At 41.2% G+C, this 23,013-nt stretch overlaps 1 protein-coding gene across 4 annotated transcripts in view; it reads right to left on the minus strand.

Moving 5' to 3' along the window:
- Positions 1 to 23,013, minus strand: part of LIMA1 (LIM domain and actin binding 1) — a 41,576-nt gene that overhangs the window by 13,104 nt on the left and 5,459 nt on the right. For 3 of the 4 annotated variants that reach the window (XM_039514882.1, XM_039514880.1, XM_039514881.1), the window contains exons 2-6: positions 17,657 to 17,794; positions 11,600 to 11,645; positions 8,768 to 9,229; positions 2,800 to 2,908; positions 789 to 943 (exon numbers count right to left, since the gene is read on the minus strand). In XM_039514882.1, the coding sequence (XP_039370816.1) occupies positions 789 to 943; positions 2,800 to 2,908; positions 8,768 to 9,229; positions 11,600 to 11,645; positions 17,657 to 17,775 (891 nt within the window). In that variant the 5' untranslated portion in view covers positions 17,776 to 17,794. The remainder of the gene's footprint in view (positions 1 to 788; positions 944 to 2,799; positions 2,909 to 8,767; positions 9,230 to 11,599; positions 11,646 to 17,656; positions 17,795 to 23,013) is intronic. The other variant, XM_039514884.1, reaches the window with a different exon arrangement.

The raw sequence follows: 23,013 nt of genomic DNA on the forward strand, positions 1-23,013 counted from the left end.
CCTAGAATAGTCATCCACGTGGAATGTACAGCTAGAAAGGACACAAGTTCAACAAAAGCCTCTAACACTAAACAAAGCAGCTGATGGTTCCAATTGATACACCCCTTTCTGGTGCATAAACTTACACTCTTGCTGTTTCTTTAGCTACAATACAGTTTGCTGTGATTCAATAGCTTCTCATTGCCTGTTCAGTTATCTGGCCAATGAGGACAGCTCAGATCTTTGTAATAGCCTGTTTCTTACCTGTGCCGAGTTCATATGAATAGCTGAGAAAAGGGATGTGAAGAGGAATGGTTGCAAAGGAGAAGATGGCTGGTTATAAAGCACAGGACTGTGGCAGGAGATCTGAACTCTATTGTATTACCTCGGGTAAGTCACTTCATCTCACTGTGTCTCACTTTCCCCGAAATCACAGGGGGTTCATAAGATTACATTTCATTAGTGTTTTTAAAGCATGCAGAGATCCTCAGATACAGAGTGCTACAGACATGCAGAAAAAGAAAAAGATGCCAGTTGCATTTCAAAGGAGGGTCTTCAGATAGCATGTCACCAGTTGGGTCTTTAGAAAGTATTAAGATTATTTCAGGAAAGGGCAAGTACACATCTCTTGCTGCAGTTTTCTCAATTCTTCAGAGCAGAAGACAGCTTTTAATTCCAAGTGAGACAATGAGTACTCTGTTCTCAACAAACATGAGAACATTACATTTTAATAGCCTAGTTTCCATCAGAACCATTTACTAGCCTCAGGGCTACACCAGTAGGACACCCACTACTTCACAGACACGTACCATGTGGCCTGTGGAGCTGCCTTGCTTGGACACAGCTGCCTGGTACTTTGCCAGTCTATCCTTTATTGAAGTTTCTGTTAGGTGAGGCATCTCCAGGTTTCTTCTACTCTCTGACTTGTCTGGGCTGAGTGTTGGAGAGCTACAGACCAGGTGATCTGGAACAAGGACATTATATGGTTAGAGTAACCTTCATAAGTGAAGCACCAAATAGTAAAATCTTCTGTTCAAAGAGATTCAGGTCTCTTCTTCCTCCACTCTCAAAACACACGGGAATCCCAGACTTGAGAGATGTTCTACCCCATGGCTTATGCTATAACAGGAGTATCAGTCTACCCCTGCAAATACAACTGAATCCTAAAAGCAGCACTTCAGAATGTGCAGTTAACATCTGCTTTGGCACAATCCAGTCAGTAAACTCCTCAGCAGTAAAGACGGTAAAACAATCTGTACTTAGAAGAACATATAGGCATTATCAAGCAGATAGCAGGTGAGAAGTGCTGAGGAGAACAAATGGGTTCAATTATATTTAACCCAGAAAAGAATGGTAATGCAAGACTGTTCATTACACTACTAATGTACCCAGGTTTTGGTTGGTTTCTTTGGTGTTTTTTTTTTTTTTGGGGGGGGGGGAGAAAATGGAGGAGGGAAGGAACATAGGGCTATTTAATAAAAAAAAAAAAAAAAAAAAAAGGAGGAGGGGAGGTGAAGCTTAACCCTCCACTACTAATAAATCCCCAAATATACCATTTACATGTTGTCTTCCATCTGAAGATCTCAAAACAAAAACACTTCATAAAACAACTAAACCTAATTTCACATCATACTGGCAAGATGGGCAAGAGCTATCTATTTTACATAGGGGGAGATGGAACAAATATTAAGCATTTTGTCCAGTTCTCTGTCATGGATTACCAAGCCATCCTTTTTTCACATCAATTCACCACTATCTTACAGCCTTTATTTTAGACAGGGAAAAGATTTAAGGGCCCAGCACCTCTGATTATTCAACTAACTAGCTTCCCAGTTAAGGTCCACTTACATAATAGTTTTGACCACAATGTGGAGAACTAGAAATGAAGAGACCTTTCACTAACTAACCCAGCCTCAAAATGAAAAATTCATTTTAATTTAGAAGGCATAATGTTTTAACAGGGTGTAGGATGGTAAGAATTGGTACCTTTAATTGCTCTCTCTCTAGCCCGGCTCAGATAAGGATATTGTTTGCAACATTAGGAAGTAAAGTTCAATGCTAGCCATAGGCTAGAAACATAGAAATATAGCTTTAAATGCAACTCCTAACAAAAGCTGTTTAAAGATAAATGGACAATACAAGGTAGTGTTCATGAGTCAAGAATTCCATAGCAGGTGCCCTAACTTTTGGAGGGATTTAAAGCAACATGAAGAATTTCACAGTTCTGGGTCACAAGGGAAATACTGGCAGGCAGGGAATTAGGGAGAAGAGTGTTTATTATTTCTCTGGCTTCTAAATTAAGTTTATTTTCCAACAGAAGTACCACCACCATCTAATAGAACATGGGATTAGGAATCAAGAGATATGGCTTCTATTAGCTCTGCTATGAAGTTTTCTCCCATGCCCCAGTTTTTCTGTAGGATCCCAGAGAAAGATAGGGGTGCAAGGACATTATGTAAAAAAAGAGCTTAGTTTATTAGTGTTCATAATCATCATCAATCATTCCTAGCTCTTATCTAGCACTTATCAGTAGATCTCAAAGCACTTTACAAAGGAGGTCAGTATCATCATTCCCATTTTACAGATGGGGAAAAACAGGTGGAGCAACTTGCCCAAGGTCACCCAGCAGGAGAGTGACAGAGTAGGGAATAAGAACCCAGCTCCTTTGAGTCCCAGTCCAATACTCAAGGGCCACACTGCCTCAAACTTCAGATGGAAGGCGTTCTATCTCCTTCCTCTGCCAGACATTATTCCCCTACTGTTACATGCACAAAAGGGAGTTGTTTTATGCACAGGCCCAAATGGCTCGAGACTACCAACCTGAAGCATTATGGCTCCTCTCTCCAGAGCAGATGTCAAGGTCCTCTGAAGAGAAGCTGTTTTCAGAGATTCTCCTGCTACCTGCAGTCCTACTCTGGTCCCGAAAAATCTGTAAAACAAAACCCACCTATGAGCTGTCTGGACAAGCCAGAAATTGTTGTGCATAATCCTTTGAGATGCATAGGTGACTCTAGCAAATCTCCTTTACTGGACTAAACAAATCTAGCAGATGTCCTATTTAAGCAATATCAAGTTCGGTCACAGGATACCTACCTCTCCAGACATATCCATAGATGCCTTTTGATTGTGAAAAACAACTAGAATGCAATGTGTTAGATGCTGATCTCCAGTACATAACCTACAAGATAGATGTCCAGGGAAGGAGATATATAAGCACTAATACCAGTTTATAAATTAACAGTTTACAAGCTCAGTAACAATCATTTCATCAAGATGTGAAATTAAGAGAGAAATAGGTTTTAAGATAGCAATACATCAGCATTACTATTCAGTAACTATAAAGTTCCTGCAGGATAGGTCCATCAAGGACAATTAGCCAGGATGGTCAAGGATGCAACCCCATGCTCTTGCTGTCCCTAAGCCTGACTGCCAGATGCTGGGAAAGGATGACGAGATGGATCGCTCAACTACTGCCTTGTTCATTCTGAAGCATCCAACACTGGCTGCTGTTAGAAGACAGATACTGAGCTAGATGGACCATCGATCTGACCCAGCATGGCCATTCTTATGCCAGGGTGTTTTGTACTAGCAGCAGAGACATATTCTCTGGTCAGCTCCTTCAGATTTGATACATATTTGCTGCAATCAACTCTCAAATGGCTCCCTATAAAACTTTTTAGTGCACAATAAAAAAAATCCAACAATTATAGAAATAAGTTTCAACAGCTCCTCTGAATTCTATGGTGTGCAGAGTTTAGTTTGCCTACACCTGTTTGTCGGCAAACCTTTCAGAAGTGGTGTGCCGAGTCTTTATTTATTTATTCACACTAATTTAAGGTTTTGCATGCCAGTAATACATTAATGGTTTTTAGACTGTCTCTTTCTGTAAGTCTATAATATAGAAATAAACTATTGTTCTATATAAAGTAAACAAGGTTTTTTAAATATCTAAGAAGATTAATTTAAAATTAAATTAAAATGCAGAGCCCCCCAGACTGGTGGCCAGGACCCAGGCAGTGAGAGTGCCACTGAAAATCAGCTTGTGTGCCGCCTTTGGTACACGTGCCACAGGTTGCCTACCTCTGGCCTACACCAAGACTGGATGTTTTCACAGCTGAAAGTCAACCTATAAAAACAGCAGGAGGAGATGAGAGCTCTCTTCTCCCCAGGAAGAGTTAAGTCTCAGAGCCCACTGGAAATTAAGGGGGCGAGGGGGCGGAGATTTGGCAAAACACTCCAACCACATATTTCTTTTCCTGCTTCCAACAATTCTCTCATTTTCTGGTCACCAAACTGATAGAAATTCCAATTTTATACTAACAGAGCTGTACTACAAGATAATCTCTGTGAAAAATCAGGCCTCTTTAGTACACAGAACAGAGGAACTTCACCGGGAAAGGAAAACGCAGTTGGAAAATCCCTTGTTTTCCATTAGCAAGGTTAAAGAAATTTAATATTTCTATAGTTTAGAAAATTGGTAACGTTTCTTATTGGAAAAGCATTTTACTAAGAAACCTTTTCCTTCTGGTGAAGTTACTGATAGATGCACCCGAGCGGAGCCTACACACTTCTAGGAATTTGCAGACTCCTCAGTCATCTCCAAGATTTGCTTGCACATTCTTGTTGTGTTCCACCATCACTACTACACTGAGCCAACACTCTGAAGTGCCTGAAACCTTACTTACAGTTTGAGATTAAAATATAGACAACAGTTTCTCTTTTCTCCCAGTACATAGAGCAGAGTATTTTAGGCTGAGATTTTTGGGAGAGTGCTGCTAAGGAACAGTGTCCTTTTGGGGGGTGGAAGGGTAGGGGCGAAGGTGAACTTCAGATGCATTAGCCTATTGAAAGTTCCTACTATCATAAATTTGGAGACATATCTGACATCTAGTTTGCAAAGTTAAACACAAAGTTCATGCTTCTTTATATTGGGTGTGGTTAGCAGAAAGGAAGGTGGAACAAACAAGTTATTACAAGTGCACAATATGACCCAGGAAGAAAGTTTAATTGGTCAGGTAAGTGCATCTGGAAGTACTAAAGAACAGCAGTTCTCTTAAACCAGAAGCTCTCATGTATATAACTAAATCTTGAGTGTATCTGGATTCCATTCTCATTTAAATGACAAACAATCCTTTTTAAGAACAGAGATGCCTAAGTCTAGAAGCTTCCTTGAGTTCCTTAAGGAGTGGTTTTCCTCCTCCTCCTCCTCTCTCTCCTCCGTACATACCCCATCCTCCTTCCTGTCACCAGACTGGAACTGATTTGAACAAACTTTCCCTGAAATCTTCGCTCAGAGATTATGTAGACTAAACACATCAACAGAAATAAAATAAAATGCTTCCCGAAGCTTAAGGTAAAATTCTTTCATGATGCTTTTAAACCAGATTGGGCAAAATACTCCCTTCGTGGTATAATTCATTCCATTATGCATGAAAGCACACTGTACTGGCTATCCTATCAACCAGAGCAAAACCTGGTCACAGCCTCCAAGGAGTTTACAATCTAGAGTAACTGAAGTAACTATGGTTCTGCTTAGCAGGGAGCTGAGTGATTCAAAGTTTGAGAGGAATAGTCCTCTCTTTTGTTCATCTTATGCCATCATGGGAACAAATGGACACTAGTTATAGGGCAATACGTTTAAAATAGAGTGAAATACCACTTCACTCAGTATATTGTCAAACTGGAATTCATTGCAGCAGGAAATCAGAGTCAAATACTGGAAGTAGACAGTGTAATGACTGTAGCTATGCAGTAACATAAGTGTACTAACATCTCAAGCCAATCTCCTCAGCCCTCCCCAACAACTGTACATATGCATTTGTGGGGGGGAAGAGAGGAAGGACGGGGGCGGAATACCTTCACCTGATTCAGTAAGACACTTGCCACAAACTCGCTGTGACACCTTGGGCAAAGTACTATACTTTGCTGTACCTCAGTTTCCCCAGCTGTAAAATGGGGTATGCAAAAAAAACAAACAAAAGTTACTAATTTCTGAAAAGCCCCAAGTTTCTTGGATGAAAGATGCTGCAAGTGCAGCGTTGCCATTCCATTTGGTCTTTTGCCGAACAACTCGTCTTGCTTTAGGAAAAGCACACCTAATTTATATAGCAACATAAGAATACAAGTCACTACATATTAGATTAACAGTGCCAAAAAGAACAAGTACCTGCCTCAAAACAACTCAAAGGGACAACTGTATCTTAATGCTTAAATGGAATGTTTTAGGTTATGCTCCCTGACTAACATAAAATTAACATATAGAGATATACCTATTTCATAGAACTGGAGGGGACCTTGAAGGTCATTGAGTCCAGTCCCCTGCCTTCACTAGCAGGACCAAAGTATTGATTTTGCCCCAGATCCCTAAATGGCCCCCTCAAGGATTGAGCTCACAACCCTGGGTTTAGCAAGCCAATGCTCAAACCACTGAGCTATCCCTCCCCCCAAGACAACTTTCTTCTACTACCTGCACTTGTGTGCCTTATTTGATGTGAGTCACTGTGACAAATTGAAGTATCTTTGAAATTGCCAAAGACTTGAGACATTAGAACCAATGAGTAATAAAGGAAAGCTGGTCTTTTGCTTCAGGCATCAGTTTGAGTCCCACCCTCACTTCTCAGGCAGGCTGCTACTGATGTGCTTAGAAGTACTTTCTTCCCAAAGATGCAATAAACATTTGTCTTGCTTCTGAGATTCAGAAGCTGGATCAAAATCTGAACAGAAAAAAAGAACTGGAGCTAGTGCAGGCGGTGCAGCATCCCTGGGCAAAATGTAATCCAGCCATTTTTTTTTGTTCAGTTTTGAGAGTCTGGATAGTTTTGTTTCTACAAACAGATGCAGGTGAGGACATAAGGGGCAGAGACAGTCAGGACCATCAGTTTAGGAGCTATCCATGTTGAATTACAGAACTGAGCACACTGCACTTTGAAACTACCCACACTTGTGCTGCTTGCTTCTCCAGTTGTTCCCTACTTTAATGCAACGAAAGCATATCCCTATGCTGCATGATATCACCCTCATGCCCCCTAAAATTTCCAGGGCCAGAAAACTTACAGAAGTGCTTTTTAGTTGCAACAAAGGCCTTTCCCCTTCATTTTAAAAAACTTAAGGCATCTTACTTTATAAGTTTGATTGAGGGGGGGAAATGCATGTGCAAGATGAATTTTGAGTGGGCAAGAATGGAATTTAAGAATCAAAGTTTCAGGACTTACAGAAACTGACCCCAGCAGTTCTGAATTAGCCAGTTTGCTGTGACCGAATTTAAAATAATGACTTATCTATGACATACAGTTACCAATTCCAGCTGTTAAAGACGAGTACTTTGGTCAGCTCAAAAACACTTCCTTCCCCCAATGCTCAGATACAGTTACTCAAGTTTGGCTGGAAAACTGGTACTTTCCTGTGTTTTCATGTGCTCTGGAAACTTGTGCCCATGAGAATGAATTCCTGAGAAGAAATCTCCAAAGTCACATCTTGCTACTGCTCCTTGTAATTAGCACCTTAGGGATGGAGTCAATAGCAAAGGCAGCTCTTAAAAATTGTAATGAGAACTAAGAACTCAGATTTAAATGGTTGAGAAACCATTTTGAATGCCTATATTCAGGCCAAATATTCAGCCTAACCCAAAGATTTTGTTCCCCAAGCCCCCATTTATTTCATATCTAAAGTAAATATCCCCCCGTCCAAGATTTTGCTTTGTTTTATTTAATAATCTAATAAAACCATCACGAGTAAAACAAAGCCAGAAATATAAGAAATTATGAGAAAACTGGAGAATCCACCAGCATCAAGGCCCCAGGACTCTGTTGTAAGTCACTGGCATATGCAACTCATTTTCTAGTTAAGCAATTCTCCCTGGGGACAAAATCTGCAGTCCACATGCAGGATCAAATTTCATGAGCAACTGTAGGAAAATGCAAGCCCTGTGTGTTTGCAAGTCAAAACTAGTAAAGGCGTGAGCTCCTCTAGCTATTTTCCCTCTGAGAGGATTTTCTTTGATAGGAAACATTAAGATACACAGATGAGAGTCTAGCAAAAAGGAGATGGCATTTCAGCTCAGTACAATATAAAAAGTGAGCCCTTAGACTTTCCCTGTAGCTTTGGCAGACCCCTTCCTGTCCCACAGCAGTGGGTGTTAAACTATTCACAAAGGGAGCTTAATAGTTTAAAAAAAAAAAAATGTTTAAATGACTCACTGCTCAGTGCCCATAGGAGAAATTAAGAAGCAGTCAGCCCCACCTTGTTTTAAAAAAAATAATTTACTCAAATACCAGTCCATTCTGTGTTTTCGATTGGATCCAACCAAACAAAAAAAAAAGAGAGAAATAATCTATCCATCCCAGATTAACATGTTAAAAGAAGAATTCCCTGCTATTGTGGAACTGCAACAGAGTGTCAGTGACTTGAAGTGAGAGGTAATATTTTATTGGACCAACTTCTGTTGGTGAGAGAGACAAGCTTTGAAGCCCTGTGTAAGCTCAAAAAAAACTTGTCTCTCTCAACAACAGAAGTTGGTCCAATAAAAGTTATTACCTAACCCATCTTGTCTCTCTAATATCCTAGGACCAACATAGTTACAAGACTGCATACATGGAGAGTCAGTGACCTCCATAGAGTTTTCAGCTCTTTAGCACCAACCACTTCAAGATACCTTTTTCAGCTTCAGTAATGAATAAAACTGTCATTTGTACAGTTAATAGCTCTGCACCACCGCCTGCACAGAGTTTTCAGATGCCCAGGAGGAAGTTAATTTTTAGCCTCTTAAGGTCTGAAGTTATATAATCCTTACCTTTGTTTGAGCTGCATCGCCCTTCTCAAACATCATCTTTAGTTTGTTTAGTGGGATGTTATATTTCTCTATCTTCCCTGAAGAGTCCGGGTTTTCACTGGCCTCAGGTTTGCCTACTTCTTGTCTGGATTCTCTTACACAATTTTCCATTTTATCACTCTCCGGTGAGTAGATCTTAGACTCCTTGCTGTCAACACTTGGATATTTCAATTGGCCAAAGGCTCCAGAAGGCGATCGGGGTTGAGATTTTGAATAGACCCTTGATGTTTGGTCAGTTTCTGCTTTAGAAGCAAGGTTGGTTTCTACTCCAACACTGGGGCTGGCGACCTTCTGCCTAACCTCAGTACAGTTGCTTTGTAGGGTTTCCGTCCCAGACTCTGTTCCCAATATTGGATTCTCCCACTTCTTCTTTAACACACTCAGACTCCCCCTTTTAAAATGAGGGGGAAGATTTTCTGTGTTCTAAAAAGAACAAGAAGTTAATGCCAGTCAAACTGCCTGATGAAGCATTAAAGCACTTCTTTTCTGTACAAAAGGAAGTAAAGACTCAGTGCTGATCTTAGCCCGCTGCTCTTTCAGACAGCTGTGAATAGTTACAACTGTGCCACATGGAGAAAGCATCTGGTGGGGGGGGGGAGGGGGGAAGAGGGAGAAAAGCTAGAAGCTGAAGCAGGAAGTGATCAAACAGGATGGCCTTATAAGGAAAAAAAGAGAATCAAGGTCTAATGAGAGTTAAAGAAGACACAAAAGGCTTGAATCCACGCACTAAGGAAATCTAACAGAATCAACACCAGCAGACTTTGGAATGAGAGACTTATGTTAACAATGGGAAAAGCAGGCACATGTAGAGGGGTGCTATGCCAAATGTTGCAATGTTTTCCATCTGCTCTAAAGGAAGCAGAGAGAATAATTAACTATCTATTCCAAGAACTAAATCTTTCAAAGCCCACTATTACTTTGGATTTATGCATTTCTGCTTTCAGTTAGTGGCAGCATTTCAGTGCCAACAGGCCTCTAAACACAATATTTTACACCACCCAATACAAATTAAACATTACAATTCTTTTGCATCCATTTATAAAATCTGATCATATAGTGGAATATTTAATTCTTCTACTAAAGGTAACACTCTGATCACTGAACAACACATAAGTTACATCCTACAAGCATTGCCACACCACCGCCATAAGCCAACAGAACATATCCTGGGTTAGCTGGTAGTGACCCACAGCAATACTACCCCTCAGATTCAAGTACCTTCAGACTACTTCTGCTCAGCAGTGATTACCCCATGTACAAACAGAACCCCGCATTTAGCAAATTCACATCCAATACCTGCCAGCGCTGCATTTTTGTGGTTTGCTCCTTATGGATCCTACTTGCAGATAGTTTTACTTATGGTAGAACAGGCCTGCAAGGCTTTAGGGAATTAAACAGGATTAGCAGCTATATTGGGATTTAAGTCTCTCACCCCATTACTCTTCTAGTCACATTCTGAATGCTTCTCTACAAACTAACTAGAATCCACTTAAGCTTCAGGAAAAGATCCGTTTATTTGCTCACTGTATTTAAGGCATATATGAAAGTTGTAGGGAAAATGGCACAATGTATTAAAGAGGTAACAAAGGTCCCCCGCGTGAAGGGTTTTCAGAGCAAAATTAGACACTGAAGTTCCTGCAGCTAAAGTTGCCTTGAATCCCAGGTGCACTGTTGCATATGGAGTTCTGGCATGCATCATACCATGAGTCATTCTGTGCTTAGGCTCTGCTTTGCCCTGCCCATACATGTGATGCAATAGCTTCCAGTAGTGAGCTGGCATTCTTCCTTATTAACGCTGAGAGATTACATCCTTGAAAGCACCCCACAACCTGCTCTTGTAAATAAGTTTAAATATAAATGTTTTAAGCAAGAATTATTGACCTCTGTCAGGTCTCAGTAAGTCTTTGGATGATCATGTAGTATGGGAATGAAGGAGCACTGAACAGGCTCCTGCCTGGTCTCTCTTGCCCTGGCTACCAGAGACAAGACATGCAATGCTTATTAAGTGTGCCATCGAATTGCTCACGTGTGACTGAGGAAGCATGCTCAGAGAGGGAATTGCTCATTCCTTTTGGACACTGTAGTTAACCCTGTACATTTTAAATGAAGAATAAGCAGATATTCTGCTTGTAAATGCAGACTTGCCATCTTAGAGCATTCTCACCCACCGGAGTGTCCTGATCCCAGAGCAGTGGGAGGAAGTGAAACTGTAATAGCAGAGCCAAACAGAATGGCTCTCTCCTCCCCCAAGGCAAGTAAGTCCAAATGATTTAAAAATCTACTTCAGAGAAGGGCCCCCTAAATGGATCCTGCAGTTAGAAAGGAAAATAAATTAAAACTATTGGAAGCTGACAGCATCCCTTTAAGCTTCAAAATTTAGATAAGAAATGAGCAAACAAGCATAGAAACCATACAACTGCCTACAGCTCAGAAAACAGAGGTGGCCATTCATGTTTTGTCATTAGAACAGAGGACTCCGAGCCAGCTGCATCTTGGCTTCTACTTAGAACTGAACCAATGATTCAGTGTGTGACCTCGGGCAAGTCACTTGACTTCCCTGTGCTTCAGTCATTCCAGTGGGGGAAGACAGGCCAAAAGTAAGCCCTTGGTGAAAAAAGGCAAACACTTCATCTGAGCCAAGTATTCTTGCAAACACAAGGTACAAAAAAGCCAAAGCGCATGTATGGGTTGTTTAGCTTCCCTCAAGAGCAGCAGTCTCAGGAAAGGTTTAACATAGCTAGTCACCCTAATTTACATGATGCTTCTCATTCCAGAAGGATCATAAATACTTACATTTCTTTTTTTCTCTGCAGTAGCTTCTTCAGCTGCTTTCTGATACCTTTTGGGAAAGGGGAAGAAAAAAAAATTAACTGGACTACAAAGTTCCAAATCTTTTGGTGGGAGCACATTCACCCTCAACAAGGATATTACATACTGAAAAACTGGAGATCTCAAACACTTATCAGTTGATTGTCATGGAAAAAGTGGTAAGACACAAAAGCATATGAACAATGTAACAAGGTACAGTGACATGTTCTTTTGAGCAATACAACTCTTACAGAAAAAAAAAAAAGATATTTAAAACCTATTGACTAGTAAACCCATTAAAACACCCAGCAGTCATCCCACACTTTATTGCCCTGGACAGATAGAACCAAAGCTAAGAGATTGTGAAAGACCTTGCTCAATTGGTTGCAAAGACTAAAAGAGAGCCCAAATAAATTGTAAACAAGCCATAGGTTTTCCCACCAAAATGTTGTAGCGACAAACAACTTTATTTATAGTAATTAAAGTTCTACTTTTCAGAAGCAATGGATAGTAGCCTGTTTCCTATTTGGGTACATTTATATTCTGCCTCTGAATTCCCCAGTGTACCATTCAGGAGCCTTACAACTCCAGCTGTCTTGCAGTCACATCCATGCCATCATATCATTGGAATCAAAAACACCACTTAGATCTCTCTTGCCTTCTTGGGGCCTGATGCTGAAAGATGCTTAAGTAACCTAACTACAGATTGCATAGAGGAAAATGGAAACTAGGACAGATTACAAAGGATGAATATAGGCAAACAACACAGGAATGCAGGGGCAAGATTAGAAAGGCAAAGGCACAAAATGAGCTCAAACTAGCTATGGGAATAAAGGGAAACAAGACGACTTTTTATCAATACATTAGAAGCAAGAGGAAGACCAAGGACAGGGTAGGCCCACTGCTCAGTGAGGAGGGAGAAACAGTAACAGGAAACTTGGAAATGGCAGAGATGCTTAATGACTTCTTTGTTTCAGTCTTCACTGAGAAGTCTGAAGGAATGCCTAACATAGTGAATGCTTATGGGAAGGAGGTAGGTTTAGAAGATAAAATAAAAAACGAACAAGTTAAAAATCACTTAGAAAAGTTAGATGCCTGCAAGTCACGAGGGCCTGATGAAACGCATCCTAGGATACTCAAGGAGCAGACTGAGGAGATATCTGAGCCTCTAGCTATTATCTTTGGAAAAATCATGGGAGACGGGAGAGATTCCAGAAGACTGGAAAAGGGCAAATATAGTGCCCATCTATAAAAAGGGAAATAAAAACAACCCAGGAAACTACAGACCAATTAGTTTAACTTCTGTGCCAGGGAAGATAATGGAGCAAGTAATTAAGGAAATCATCTGCAGACTAAGGTGATAGGGAATAGCCAGCATGGATTTGTAAAGAACAAATCGTGTCAAACCAATCTGATAGCTTTCTTTGATAGGATAACGAGTCTTGTGGATAAGGGAGAAGCGGTGGATGTGGTATACCTAGACTTTAGTTAAGCATTTGATACGGTCTTGCATGATATTCTTATCGATAAACTACGCAAATACAATTTAGATGGGGCTACTATAAGGTGGGTGCATAACTGGCTGGATAACCGTACTCAGAGAGTAGTTATTAATGGTTCCCAATCCTGCTGGAAAGGTATAACAAGTGGGGTTCCGCAGGGGTCTGTTTTGGGACCGGCTCTGTTCAATATCTTCATCAACGACTTAGATGTTGGCATAGAAAGTACGCTTATTAAGTTTGCACATGATACCAAACTGGGGAGGATTGCAACTGCTTTGGAGGATAGGGTCATAATTCAAAATGATCTGGACAAATTTGAGAAATGGTCTGAGGTAAACCGGATGAAATTCAATAAAGACAAATGCAAAGTGCTCCACTTAGGAAGGAACAATCAGTTTCACACATACAGAATGGGAAGAGACTGTCTAGGAAGGAGTACGGCAGAAAGGGATCTAGGGGTTATAGTGGACCACAAGCTAAATATGAGTCAACAGTGTGATGCTGTTGCAAAAAAAGCAAACATGATTCTGGGATGCATTAACAGGTGTGTTGTGAGCAAGACACGAGAAGTCATTCTTTCACTCTACTGTGCGCTGGTTAGGCCTCAGCTGGAGTACTGTGTCCAGTTCTGGGCACCGCATTTCAAGAAAGATGTGGAGAAATTGGAGAGGGTCCAGAGAAGAGCAACAAGAATGATTAAAGGTCTTGAGAACATGACCTATGAAGGAAGGCTGAAAGAATTGGGTTTGTTTAGTTTGGAAAAGAGAAGACTGAGAGGGGACATGATAGCAGTTTTCAGGTATCTAAAAGGGTGTCATCAGAAGGAGGGAGAAAACTTGTTCACCTTAGCCTCTAATGATAGAACAAGCAGCAATGGGCTTAAACTGCAGCAAGGGAGATTTAGGTTGGACATTAGGAAAAAGTTCCTAACTGTCAGGGTAGTTAAACACTGCAATAAATTGCCTAGGGAGGTTGTGGAATCTCCATCTCTGGAGATATTTAAGAGTAGGTTAGATAAATGTCTATCAGGGATGGTCTAGACAGTATTTGGTCCTGCCATGAGGGCAGGGGACTGGACTCGATGACCTCTCGAGGTCCCTTCCAGTCCTAGAGTCTATGAATGTATGAATCTCTTAGGCTTTGCAAATCATCCTTATTATTCTCCAGCCGCTGAACATGTCATATATGAGAGTTTTTTTAAAAGTTAAATCACAAATCTGTTTGGAGGTTTAATTTTAAAGCCAAATTGTCAGCAAGTTACAGCCAGTTAGTGACACAATAGCAGATTTGAAAGGACATTATAAACTCACAGTTCTTGAAATATCTGCTGGTGCCACCCCCATAACTAAATCTTATCTCTTACCACCCTGCCTATATTTGTACTCTATCACTGATTTTTTTTATCAGGCCATTTGTTTACACTGTGTGCTGGATTTATGCATCTTGCATGGGAGGTTTCTCCCTCTCACGCCTCCTTTGTTAGTCTCAGCAGAAAGCCTGTGCTGCTCTCCTACTCCATGAGCTGCACAAGCAGCTTCCATTCTGAAGGACAGAAGAAAACTACACAAGTGCCTGCACTTGATGGATGTAGTTACGCTGGTCCAAGCCTTTGAAGATCTAGGGCAGTGATTCTCAAACCTTTGCAGTGGTGACCCCTTTCACACAGCAAGTCTGTGCGTGTGACCCACTCTCATAAATTAAAAACACCTTATATATTATATATATTTAACCTCATTATAAATGCTGGATGCAAAGCGGGGTTTGCGGTGGAGGCTGACAGCTTGTGCCACTCCCCATGTAATAACCTTGTGATCCTGAGGGGTCCCAACCCCCAGTTTGAGAACCCCCGATCTAGGGTGTACTGCGCTACAAAGCTTCCAAGTTTGTCTTCCCAACACAGTTCCTCCATGGCAAGGCACAGAACTGAAGTGAGCAACAAATGAGGCGAATCACTTGCTGCTCTGCCTCTTCCTGGATAGAGACACAAAGATGCAGGTGTGTCAGAGGGTGTCCCTTTAAGGGAGCTGGCTTAGCTCCACCTCTGACTAATTAGATGCATCCCAGGTGATTGATTGGATGTCAGGTATCACGTGATCATCAGCAGGTCACCTGATCCTCAGAAAAAAGGCCAACAAACAGCTCAGTTGGGGGGCAGAGAGACTGGCAGGGAACAGTTAGGCTGGTGCTCCAAGGCTATTTTATTTGGCTGCTGAAATGAGGTGTGTGCAGAGCAAAAGCCACTGCAAACACCTGATTCTGGGAAAGACCGACAGCCCCAGGTAGCTAACGTCCATGACAATGGAGCATGTGGCAGAAATACATTAACCAGGAGCTCAGGCTTGTGCAGAGCCAAGACTTAATTCAAAACCTTAATTGATTTTTCAAAATAAGGAAATGCCTGTAGAAGGAATGTGATCAGTTTATGGAAACATGGGCCAAGATTACCCAGCCCTGCATATCTGAGTGTAACTTCACTGGAGACAAGGGAGCTGCAGCCACTGGTAGCATAGCAGAATTTGGACATACTCTATCAATAGCCACTCATTGGGGGAAGGGGACAATTATATTCCCCAAATTTAGTGTTTAATTTCTAGGAGAGTATCTCATTTTTTGCTGATTCTTTTGCCCATCAGAACCCCTGAACACTAGCAATACCCAAAGAGTATCCATCACTGAAACGAAGTACTGATTTCAGTGTGTCTGGTAACAAGTTTGTCTCTGCGCTGTTCAAAGGAGTACACTACAGTTGTAGCCTACAAGGTAAGGTGAGGTGGTGAGGTTCTAGCATATTGGATCTATTTATTAGTTTTGCACCTTTTGAAAGGTTTTGCTTAAATCCTGATTGGCCACTTGCAACAATTAACATGGTGATCTCATCCAAATCTATGAGAAATCTCTCCATTTTTGTACAACTGACTACCATTGCTGGATAAGCCCAGGACTGGAAATGGCAGGGCAAGTGCATGGGTGAAACAAGGTTCATTGCCGGAGTTGTGCCTGAGACCCAGGCAAAGAGTGACGTGCGCTGGAAAAAAATATCAGAAGACTGAAGGAGAAGGCAGCCTGGAAATACATGGATGTTGCAGGCAGGGACTGAGGTATTGTGCCAGTATTGGAAAGGAGTCTGCACAATCCATGGTTTAAATCTGCACTAACAGCCCCTCAATTTCACTAATAGTTAGTCACAAACTTATAAACAAGAGCCAGGCAGTTTGCATGGTATTTTGGGATATAAAAATGGTTTTAAAAGCAGTAGATTTAGCTGAAAGAGCTGTAGTAGGATTAGGTTTCCTTCTGTGGATTTCAAGATTGGTGAACCAAGTGGGAACTGAAGTGTCCTTTTCTAAATAGCCCTGCCATTGCTTTCATGAGGGTAGGAAAGCCGGGCTTGGTTTAAGTATAGTGTGGTGAACTACTCCAGTAAATGCCATTTTAAAGGATTATTAAAGTTTAGCAAATTGAGCAGGCTCAATTTCAAAATCACAGCTAGAGGCAATTGAATCACTGACTACGGCCATAACAAGCATTTTCTTCCTTGAACTCAACACTTCTAAAGAACAAAATAGCATGTTCCAGGAATGGACTAGAGATCAGGTATTTAAAAAAAAATAATTTAGAGGAGCAGCCTCTCATGTGAGGCTTCCACACATCCCATTACCAATTACAGAAGTTGATACCAGGCAATACTATTAAAATAGGCTGGGATTTTCAAAGCAGCCTAAGGGAATTAGGTACCCAACTTACATTGAAGGTCCCCACCTGTGGTCTGCACATATCTCAGGTACCAATGACATGCATTTCCAGCAAGCACACATAATGTAAGTGTTCGCTTAGTAGGGCTGCCTTCTTCCTTGGTTAGAAGAAAGCGTTATTGTTTGAATGGGAAACCAATGTAAGATTCCACAGTCTACCTTGCCTCTCTGCAAGTGAACACTCCTCTAATAAAGAAAGATTAGAAAAGGCTAAGGGGGAGAGCTATGAAGAACCCTTTGTTAAAAGGGCTAGTCTAGAAACAGTATTTTTAACCCCTTGGGTTTCCTATCAGGAAATCCACCACTGGCAACTGTCAGACTGGGCTTCAAACTGGAATTATGCTGTAGTTGTGAGAGGGGATCCTGCTCTCCACCACGCCTTGGAGAAAGTGTAGGACTGGTGAACTTTGCATCTCATACAAAGGATGCAAAGATCTGTTTCTGATGAAAGAGTAAATCCATGGGTGGTAGCTACTAAACCCCAACTATGGATGCCTAATAGACTATTATGAATCAACCATGAAGGTTGCACCTTCTCTTCCAGCAGGAGGGGGTGCTAGTGCTCACAATGGCAGCCAGAAAGGGATATTGTAGTTCTATGGCTAATGCATCAGGATTTGCCCACTGTCTGAAGAACATTCTATGCGTATGTTATTGCACAGAGGATGAAGTTTAACTGAATTTTAAAAAGGTAAGCAGTGCAGACAGGGAACTGCCACCATCAGCTCGCAAGGTGTCAGCTGCTAGGCTACACATCTGTTTTTGAACTAAAGCTTTACATCACTTACTTGGAGAACCTCTCAAGGAGAGCTGATGACTTATTCTTGTTGACTAGAGAAAGCTCTTTGGCAGTGATTCTCAGAGAGTGTGAAGTCCATTGTCTTCTGTTAAATGGAGATGGCTCCATCTTGTGAAAGCAGAAATATCTATGAAAAACAAAGCAAAGAAATACAGTCAAACCTCACAATAACGCACCCTGCCATAACGCGAAATCGCATATAACGCGATCATAAGTTGGCTCCCCTTTAAGGCCTAATACCAGTGGTCTCCAACACCATGGCAGGGGAGAGAAGCTGTGGCCCCATGTCTGCCGGGGACAGAGAACTCCAAGGCTGTGAGCGCTGGTGCTCTCTGTCCCTGGCAGGTGTGGGGCCGCAGCTTCTCTTGAAGCCAGAGAGAAGCCGCAGCCCCGCGCCTGCCGGGGACAGAGAGCACCGACGCCCGCAGCCTCGGAGTTCTGTCCCCGGCAGGCGCGGGGCCGCGGCTTTTCTCCCCTGCTGGGCATTGGGCACTAGGCGGCACACATTAATGCACCGCATTGTGGACCACTGTCTTAAACTGACCGGCTTGAAACCCCGCTATACCGTGACCCCGCATTTATCGCGATGGAATTTTTTGGACCCCAAACATCGCATTATTGCGGGGTTTCACTGTACTCAATATGAAATAGTGATCCAAAAAGGATTTGGACTGAGTGGCTACAAATTGTCAGTCTTTATTTGGGCACTACAAACAGGTCTCATACCATTGTTGCCAAGTAACAGTCACTGCAAGCTCCTTGGACAAAGTGGATAAAAAACTAAATCAATAGTTCTAGATTATAAAACATCTTCAAGGAACTTTAATCTATTTTACTGGTAAAAAACATTGACCATTGCAACAGAACGGGAAGAGAAGACAAGCTCAGAGCAAAAAGGATGCTAACATGAACCCCCACTGCAATTCAGATCCATAGGCTCCACAGCACAAATAAGCTCCAGGAAGCCCTGTCAGCCATTTCCCACTCTGGTTTCTAAAACAAACTTTCAGACATTTATGTAAAAAGTTTAGAGTTATGAAACTTAAGAGGATGTAATTTCTATGCAAACACTGCTCATTTATTGTCATGGTCTTCAGATTTAATGCAGCAGCCGCTTCCTTTGTGAGTTGGAACAAGTCCTCCCTCATGGACAGGTCTGCAAACTTGGTATTAAACAGCTCCCAGTTACCTAAAGGAATGGCTTTAAACATTCTGTACTGCTGTAAACTGGGACAAGGTTTTGAACAGCTCTTCAGCATGGAAGCGGTAGAAAGAGAAACCAGAATTTATGCACATCCAATTATTTTTATTTTTTTAATAACAGTTTTGAGGGCCCTATGATAACGCCACAAATTATTTGGCTCAAAATGGGCATGTTGCTTGTTCCTCCTTTCTGAGATATTTGGGAGCAGTATATCAGTTGATCATGCTAGAGACACTGCAAGGCAACATCTCTTCTCACATGTCTGAAGATTGCTCTCATAAGATATGGGAGCATAAATTGATAGAGGGGTCCTTATAGTGTTACGGTAAAGAAATACAGCCTAGATTGATATTTTTCCATCAGTTTCATGTTTTTAATTTGCTCCATTCACAAGTGAAAAAACTATTTATTTACTAGACACTGATGAGCCCTCAGAATATAGCTCCACAGATCCACTCTGAGTAAAATCACACCTGAAATGGAAGCACTAAGAAGATTTGACAGTGTCACCGCAACTCAAGGCAGAGAACTAGCACACTTCTCTAGGGACTTTTTTCTAACCATGCAAAAAAGGACCCAGAATAGGGAAAAATGTGTATCAGGATGATAACCTACTTTATGATATGATGCACTCATGATTAATTCCTGGTTTGAAAGCAGACACTTTGCAAGCACAGCAAATCCAGGCTGCACTATCACTGGATGGATTTCAAATTAATCTTTTCAGGCTACAGTCCTGATGCAGTTTGAGCACAACTCTTAAAAATCTGTAGGTGGATAAGTCAATACATTCTAACTTTTTCCAACTTCAAGTACTGGAGACGGTAACCACTACTCACCAGGAACCATCCATGGATGTGTCTCCACCAAGGACAGGGTTCTTCAGAACAGCCCATTTGAATTTCACTGGCACAATGTTCTGAAAGGTCTACACGACTATTGTACTATCCAAGACAGCACATACTGACAAACCAGTGCCAAAACTGGAGTTTGCATATGAAAGCAAAACTTCCTATTAGCCACAATATCAAACAGTAAAAACAAAAAACTAAAAGCATACTACTGGGTCCTCAAATGGTAGAAGTGGGGGAAAAAAAGGGGGGGTGGATAAAGGAATTACTGTGTAACTTACTACTGTGCCAAACCTCAGAGACTTTCTATGTCCTGCTGAAATTTTCAAGGGCCAAGTTTCAAATCCCTGAAAAGGGTCATAAAGGGGCCTATTACTAGTTTCAGTTCTGGATGGATTTGATATTACTGATGTCAGTCTCTTGACACTTTCCAAACTACGTACTCTGAAACATCTTTGCATAGTTAGGGCAGACAGTGCATGTGTTCACAAGATGAAAAGTGACTCAAAGTACTTGCTTATAAAGTCTTGTCTCATGACACACTGAAAAACCAATTAAACTAGCCTGTAAAAGCCCTTTCTAGCACAGAAAGGATGCATGTAGTGAAGCCCACTTGATAGCAAACCACTTAGCAGCAAGATTCTTCCATACACAAATAATTTTGCATTAAATGTCTACAGACATTAAGGCCTTGCTATGGCAAGGCTGCTGTGCTCCAGTGTAAGTGGAGGTTAAAAAGTGTACAAGTTCTAGATACATTCCTTCACATTAACAAGGCCTTGTCTATACCAAGAGATTTTCCTCAATTACAGCCATCACTGAGTAGCTGCTTTTGTGCAAACTGCAGCACAGGCAGACAAGGCCACCGTTTGCATGGGAATAATGCCTGTTTATGTATGGCTATAACCAAAGAAAAATTAAATTGCAGAAGAGTCTCTAGTCACCAGTTAGTCTGCTCCCTTCCTTCCAAGAATGCCAAGTAAACAAGGGACAGTGAACAGGCCATAGCTGAGATTTGGGTGTAAGTGTAATCCATGTGCTAATATATCCCTCTCTTAACTACACAGAAATGCTTGTTAAAACAGGATCCGTTTCTCCATGCTTTGTACCTTGCACTTTTACATGTAGTGCAACATACCTGTGCTTCACAGGATTATGCCAGCTGTCTAATGTTGGCTGAACATGACTGATATGCTGTAAACAGGGAGCATGTAACAAAGCTGTATTTCACTTTCAGTTAACTCTATTATGTAATTTTGCATCTTCACCCTGGTTTGGGGGTACAATTCGGTGGAATAGTGACAAGAGTGGAATTAGTTCATTTTTTAAGCAATTAAGATGTATACAAAGACTTCTCTTTTGTAATTTTTAATTTGTTGAAGGTCAGATCATTTACAGGAAAATCCTGTTACCAAGCTGATACTGATATTAAGATGCTGCACTGTTGTAACAGAAAGAATATGCAAGGGAAATTGAAAGTAAACAGGAATGTTTAAACGACACACCTTGTTTTAAGCACTAACATTCTGTTCACTTACCTTTGATAGTAATAAATTTTAACTTACGGCAGATAACACACACATTACATTTCAGATACCACTCCTTTACCTACAGTCACATCTGTGTTAAAACAATTATGACTCATTCCAGCAAACATCTCTTCCATCATGGGAGCAATCGCTGTTAATTTTTTTCAAAACTGAAACAAAGTAGCCTGCTTAATCTTGAATGGCTACAGAGTGTACACACACTGAACGTTGCCAGGATATCTTACTTTGTTTAAAGATTCATCATGTTTCTAAAGCATCCATGCTACTTCCTAGCCCCTTCTGGGTAATTCATTCCAGACCACTTCAAAAAAGCAATATTCATTGACTACTATGAATATTAGTTTACTATCTGTTTTGTACAAACATGCTCTGTGCTGCACAATACACACACATTCTCTGTCCCAGAGATTCACAATCTAAAAGGACACAGACAAGGCACCCAGAGACATGCAGAAGTGTAGATAATAAAGAGGTTACTTCCCAGCAGCAATGTCTGTACTCCAAATGTATGCCTCCACAGTCCCACTGTAGAAGTCATGTGCCCAGCTGCATGGTTATGGAACCTTTTTGAGCAGTATTTGCCTGATGGGATTTCTCATGCCTCCTCTCAAACTACACATTCCATAGGGAGAGTACATAAATAACCTGCCTCATCAGCTCCTTTCTATCTGCCTGAGGAGCCATGGAACCAACTTCTTCCCTGTTCCATTCAAATCTGGCTGTAAATAATTTATATTGTTAGCATTAAAGATTAAAAGTGTTTATTTTAGCTTTTCAACTGTTTTGTTGTATTTATGGTACTGTAGTTCCGAGTTTCCTTGCGTTTTGTCCAACATGGTTGACTAGTCTTATAAAACAATAGCAAGAACGAGGATTTAAGAAATGTTCCTCTTGGACAATAAACTGTATTCTGCCTCAGACCACAATGAGAAATTCCTCATGCATGTTGTGGAAAGGCACTCAAGTAAAATCTGTAACAACTGCAAGGCCTTCTTTAAAAGGGCTCCAAAGGACCCTAAGACTAACCCATTAGCCTAGTGCAGTAAGAGATTCTCTACAAAATGAGTCTCCCAAGCATGACTAGCTATGCCAATGGGGTTATCACCTTGTGACAGTATCCCATGAAAATCATCAAAACAGGTTTTAGGGGTTACAGAACCATGCTCCTGGGATGGAGGTAAGGAAAGCAATTAATTACTTCTTCTTTGGATTTGTTGGAGGAGATCTGAAGTTCTCTCTGGAGTATTCTTCACTTGGATAATGAGCCCTCACTGGCATGGAAACTACAGTTCTGGAGTAAGATGGTACCATATATGGAACCAGGTGGGTGCATGGTTCTTGTCAGATCCAAGCTTGGTACCATGGACTTCTCTGAACTGAGAAAAGCAGGTTCCCTGCCACCCCACTGCAATGCCACATCAAGAGGAAACTAGCTCAGACACAGGAATATCTGACTTGAATATGACTACTCATAGTACATGAAGTTAAGAACATACAAGTCTCTACAAGATTACAGGTTTAGTGAATATTTTAGTTTGTTTTATGTAATGATACCTAGTACTCTGAAATAGCATTATAACTGTCGAATACACTAATCACACAAACTAAGATAACCTATTAAAACAGCCTTGCAAAATTCATCTGGAGCTGAGTTAGTGTTGGGGGGGGGGAGAGGGGATTAAATGGGTTAGTAAACTAGCATTTTTATCATCATTGTGGAAGGGCAGATGAGAATATTTGG

The sequence above is a fragment of the Mauremys reevesii genome, linkage group 25 (genome assembly GCF_016161935.1).
Source record: "Mauremys reevesii isolate NIE-2019 linkage group 25, ASM1616193v1, whole genome shotgun sequence".
In the NCBI taxonomy this organism is placed as follows: Eukaryota; Metazoa; Chordata; order Testudines; family Geoemydidae; genus Mauremys; species Mauremys reevesii.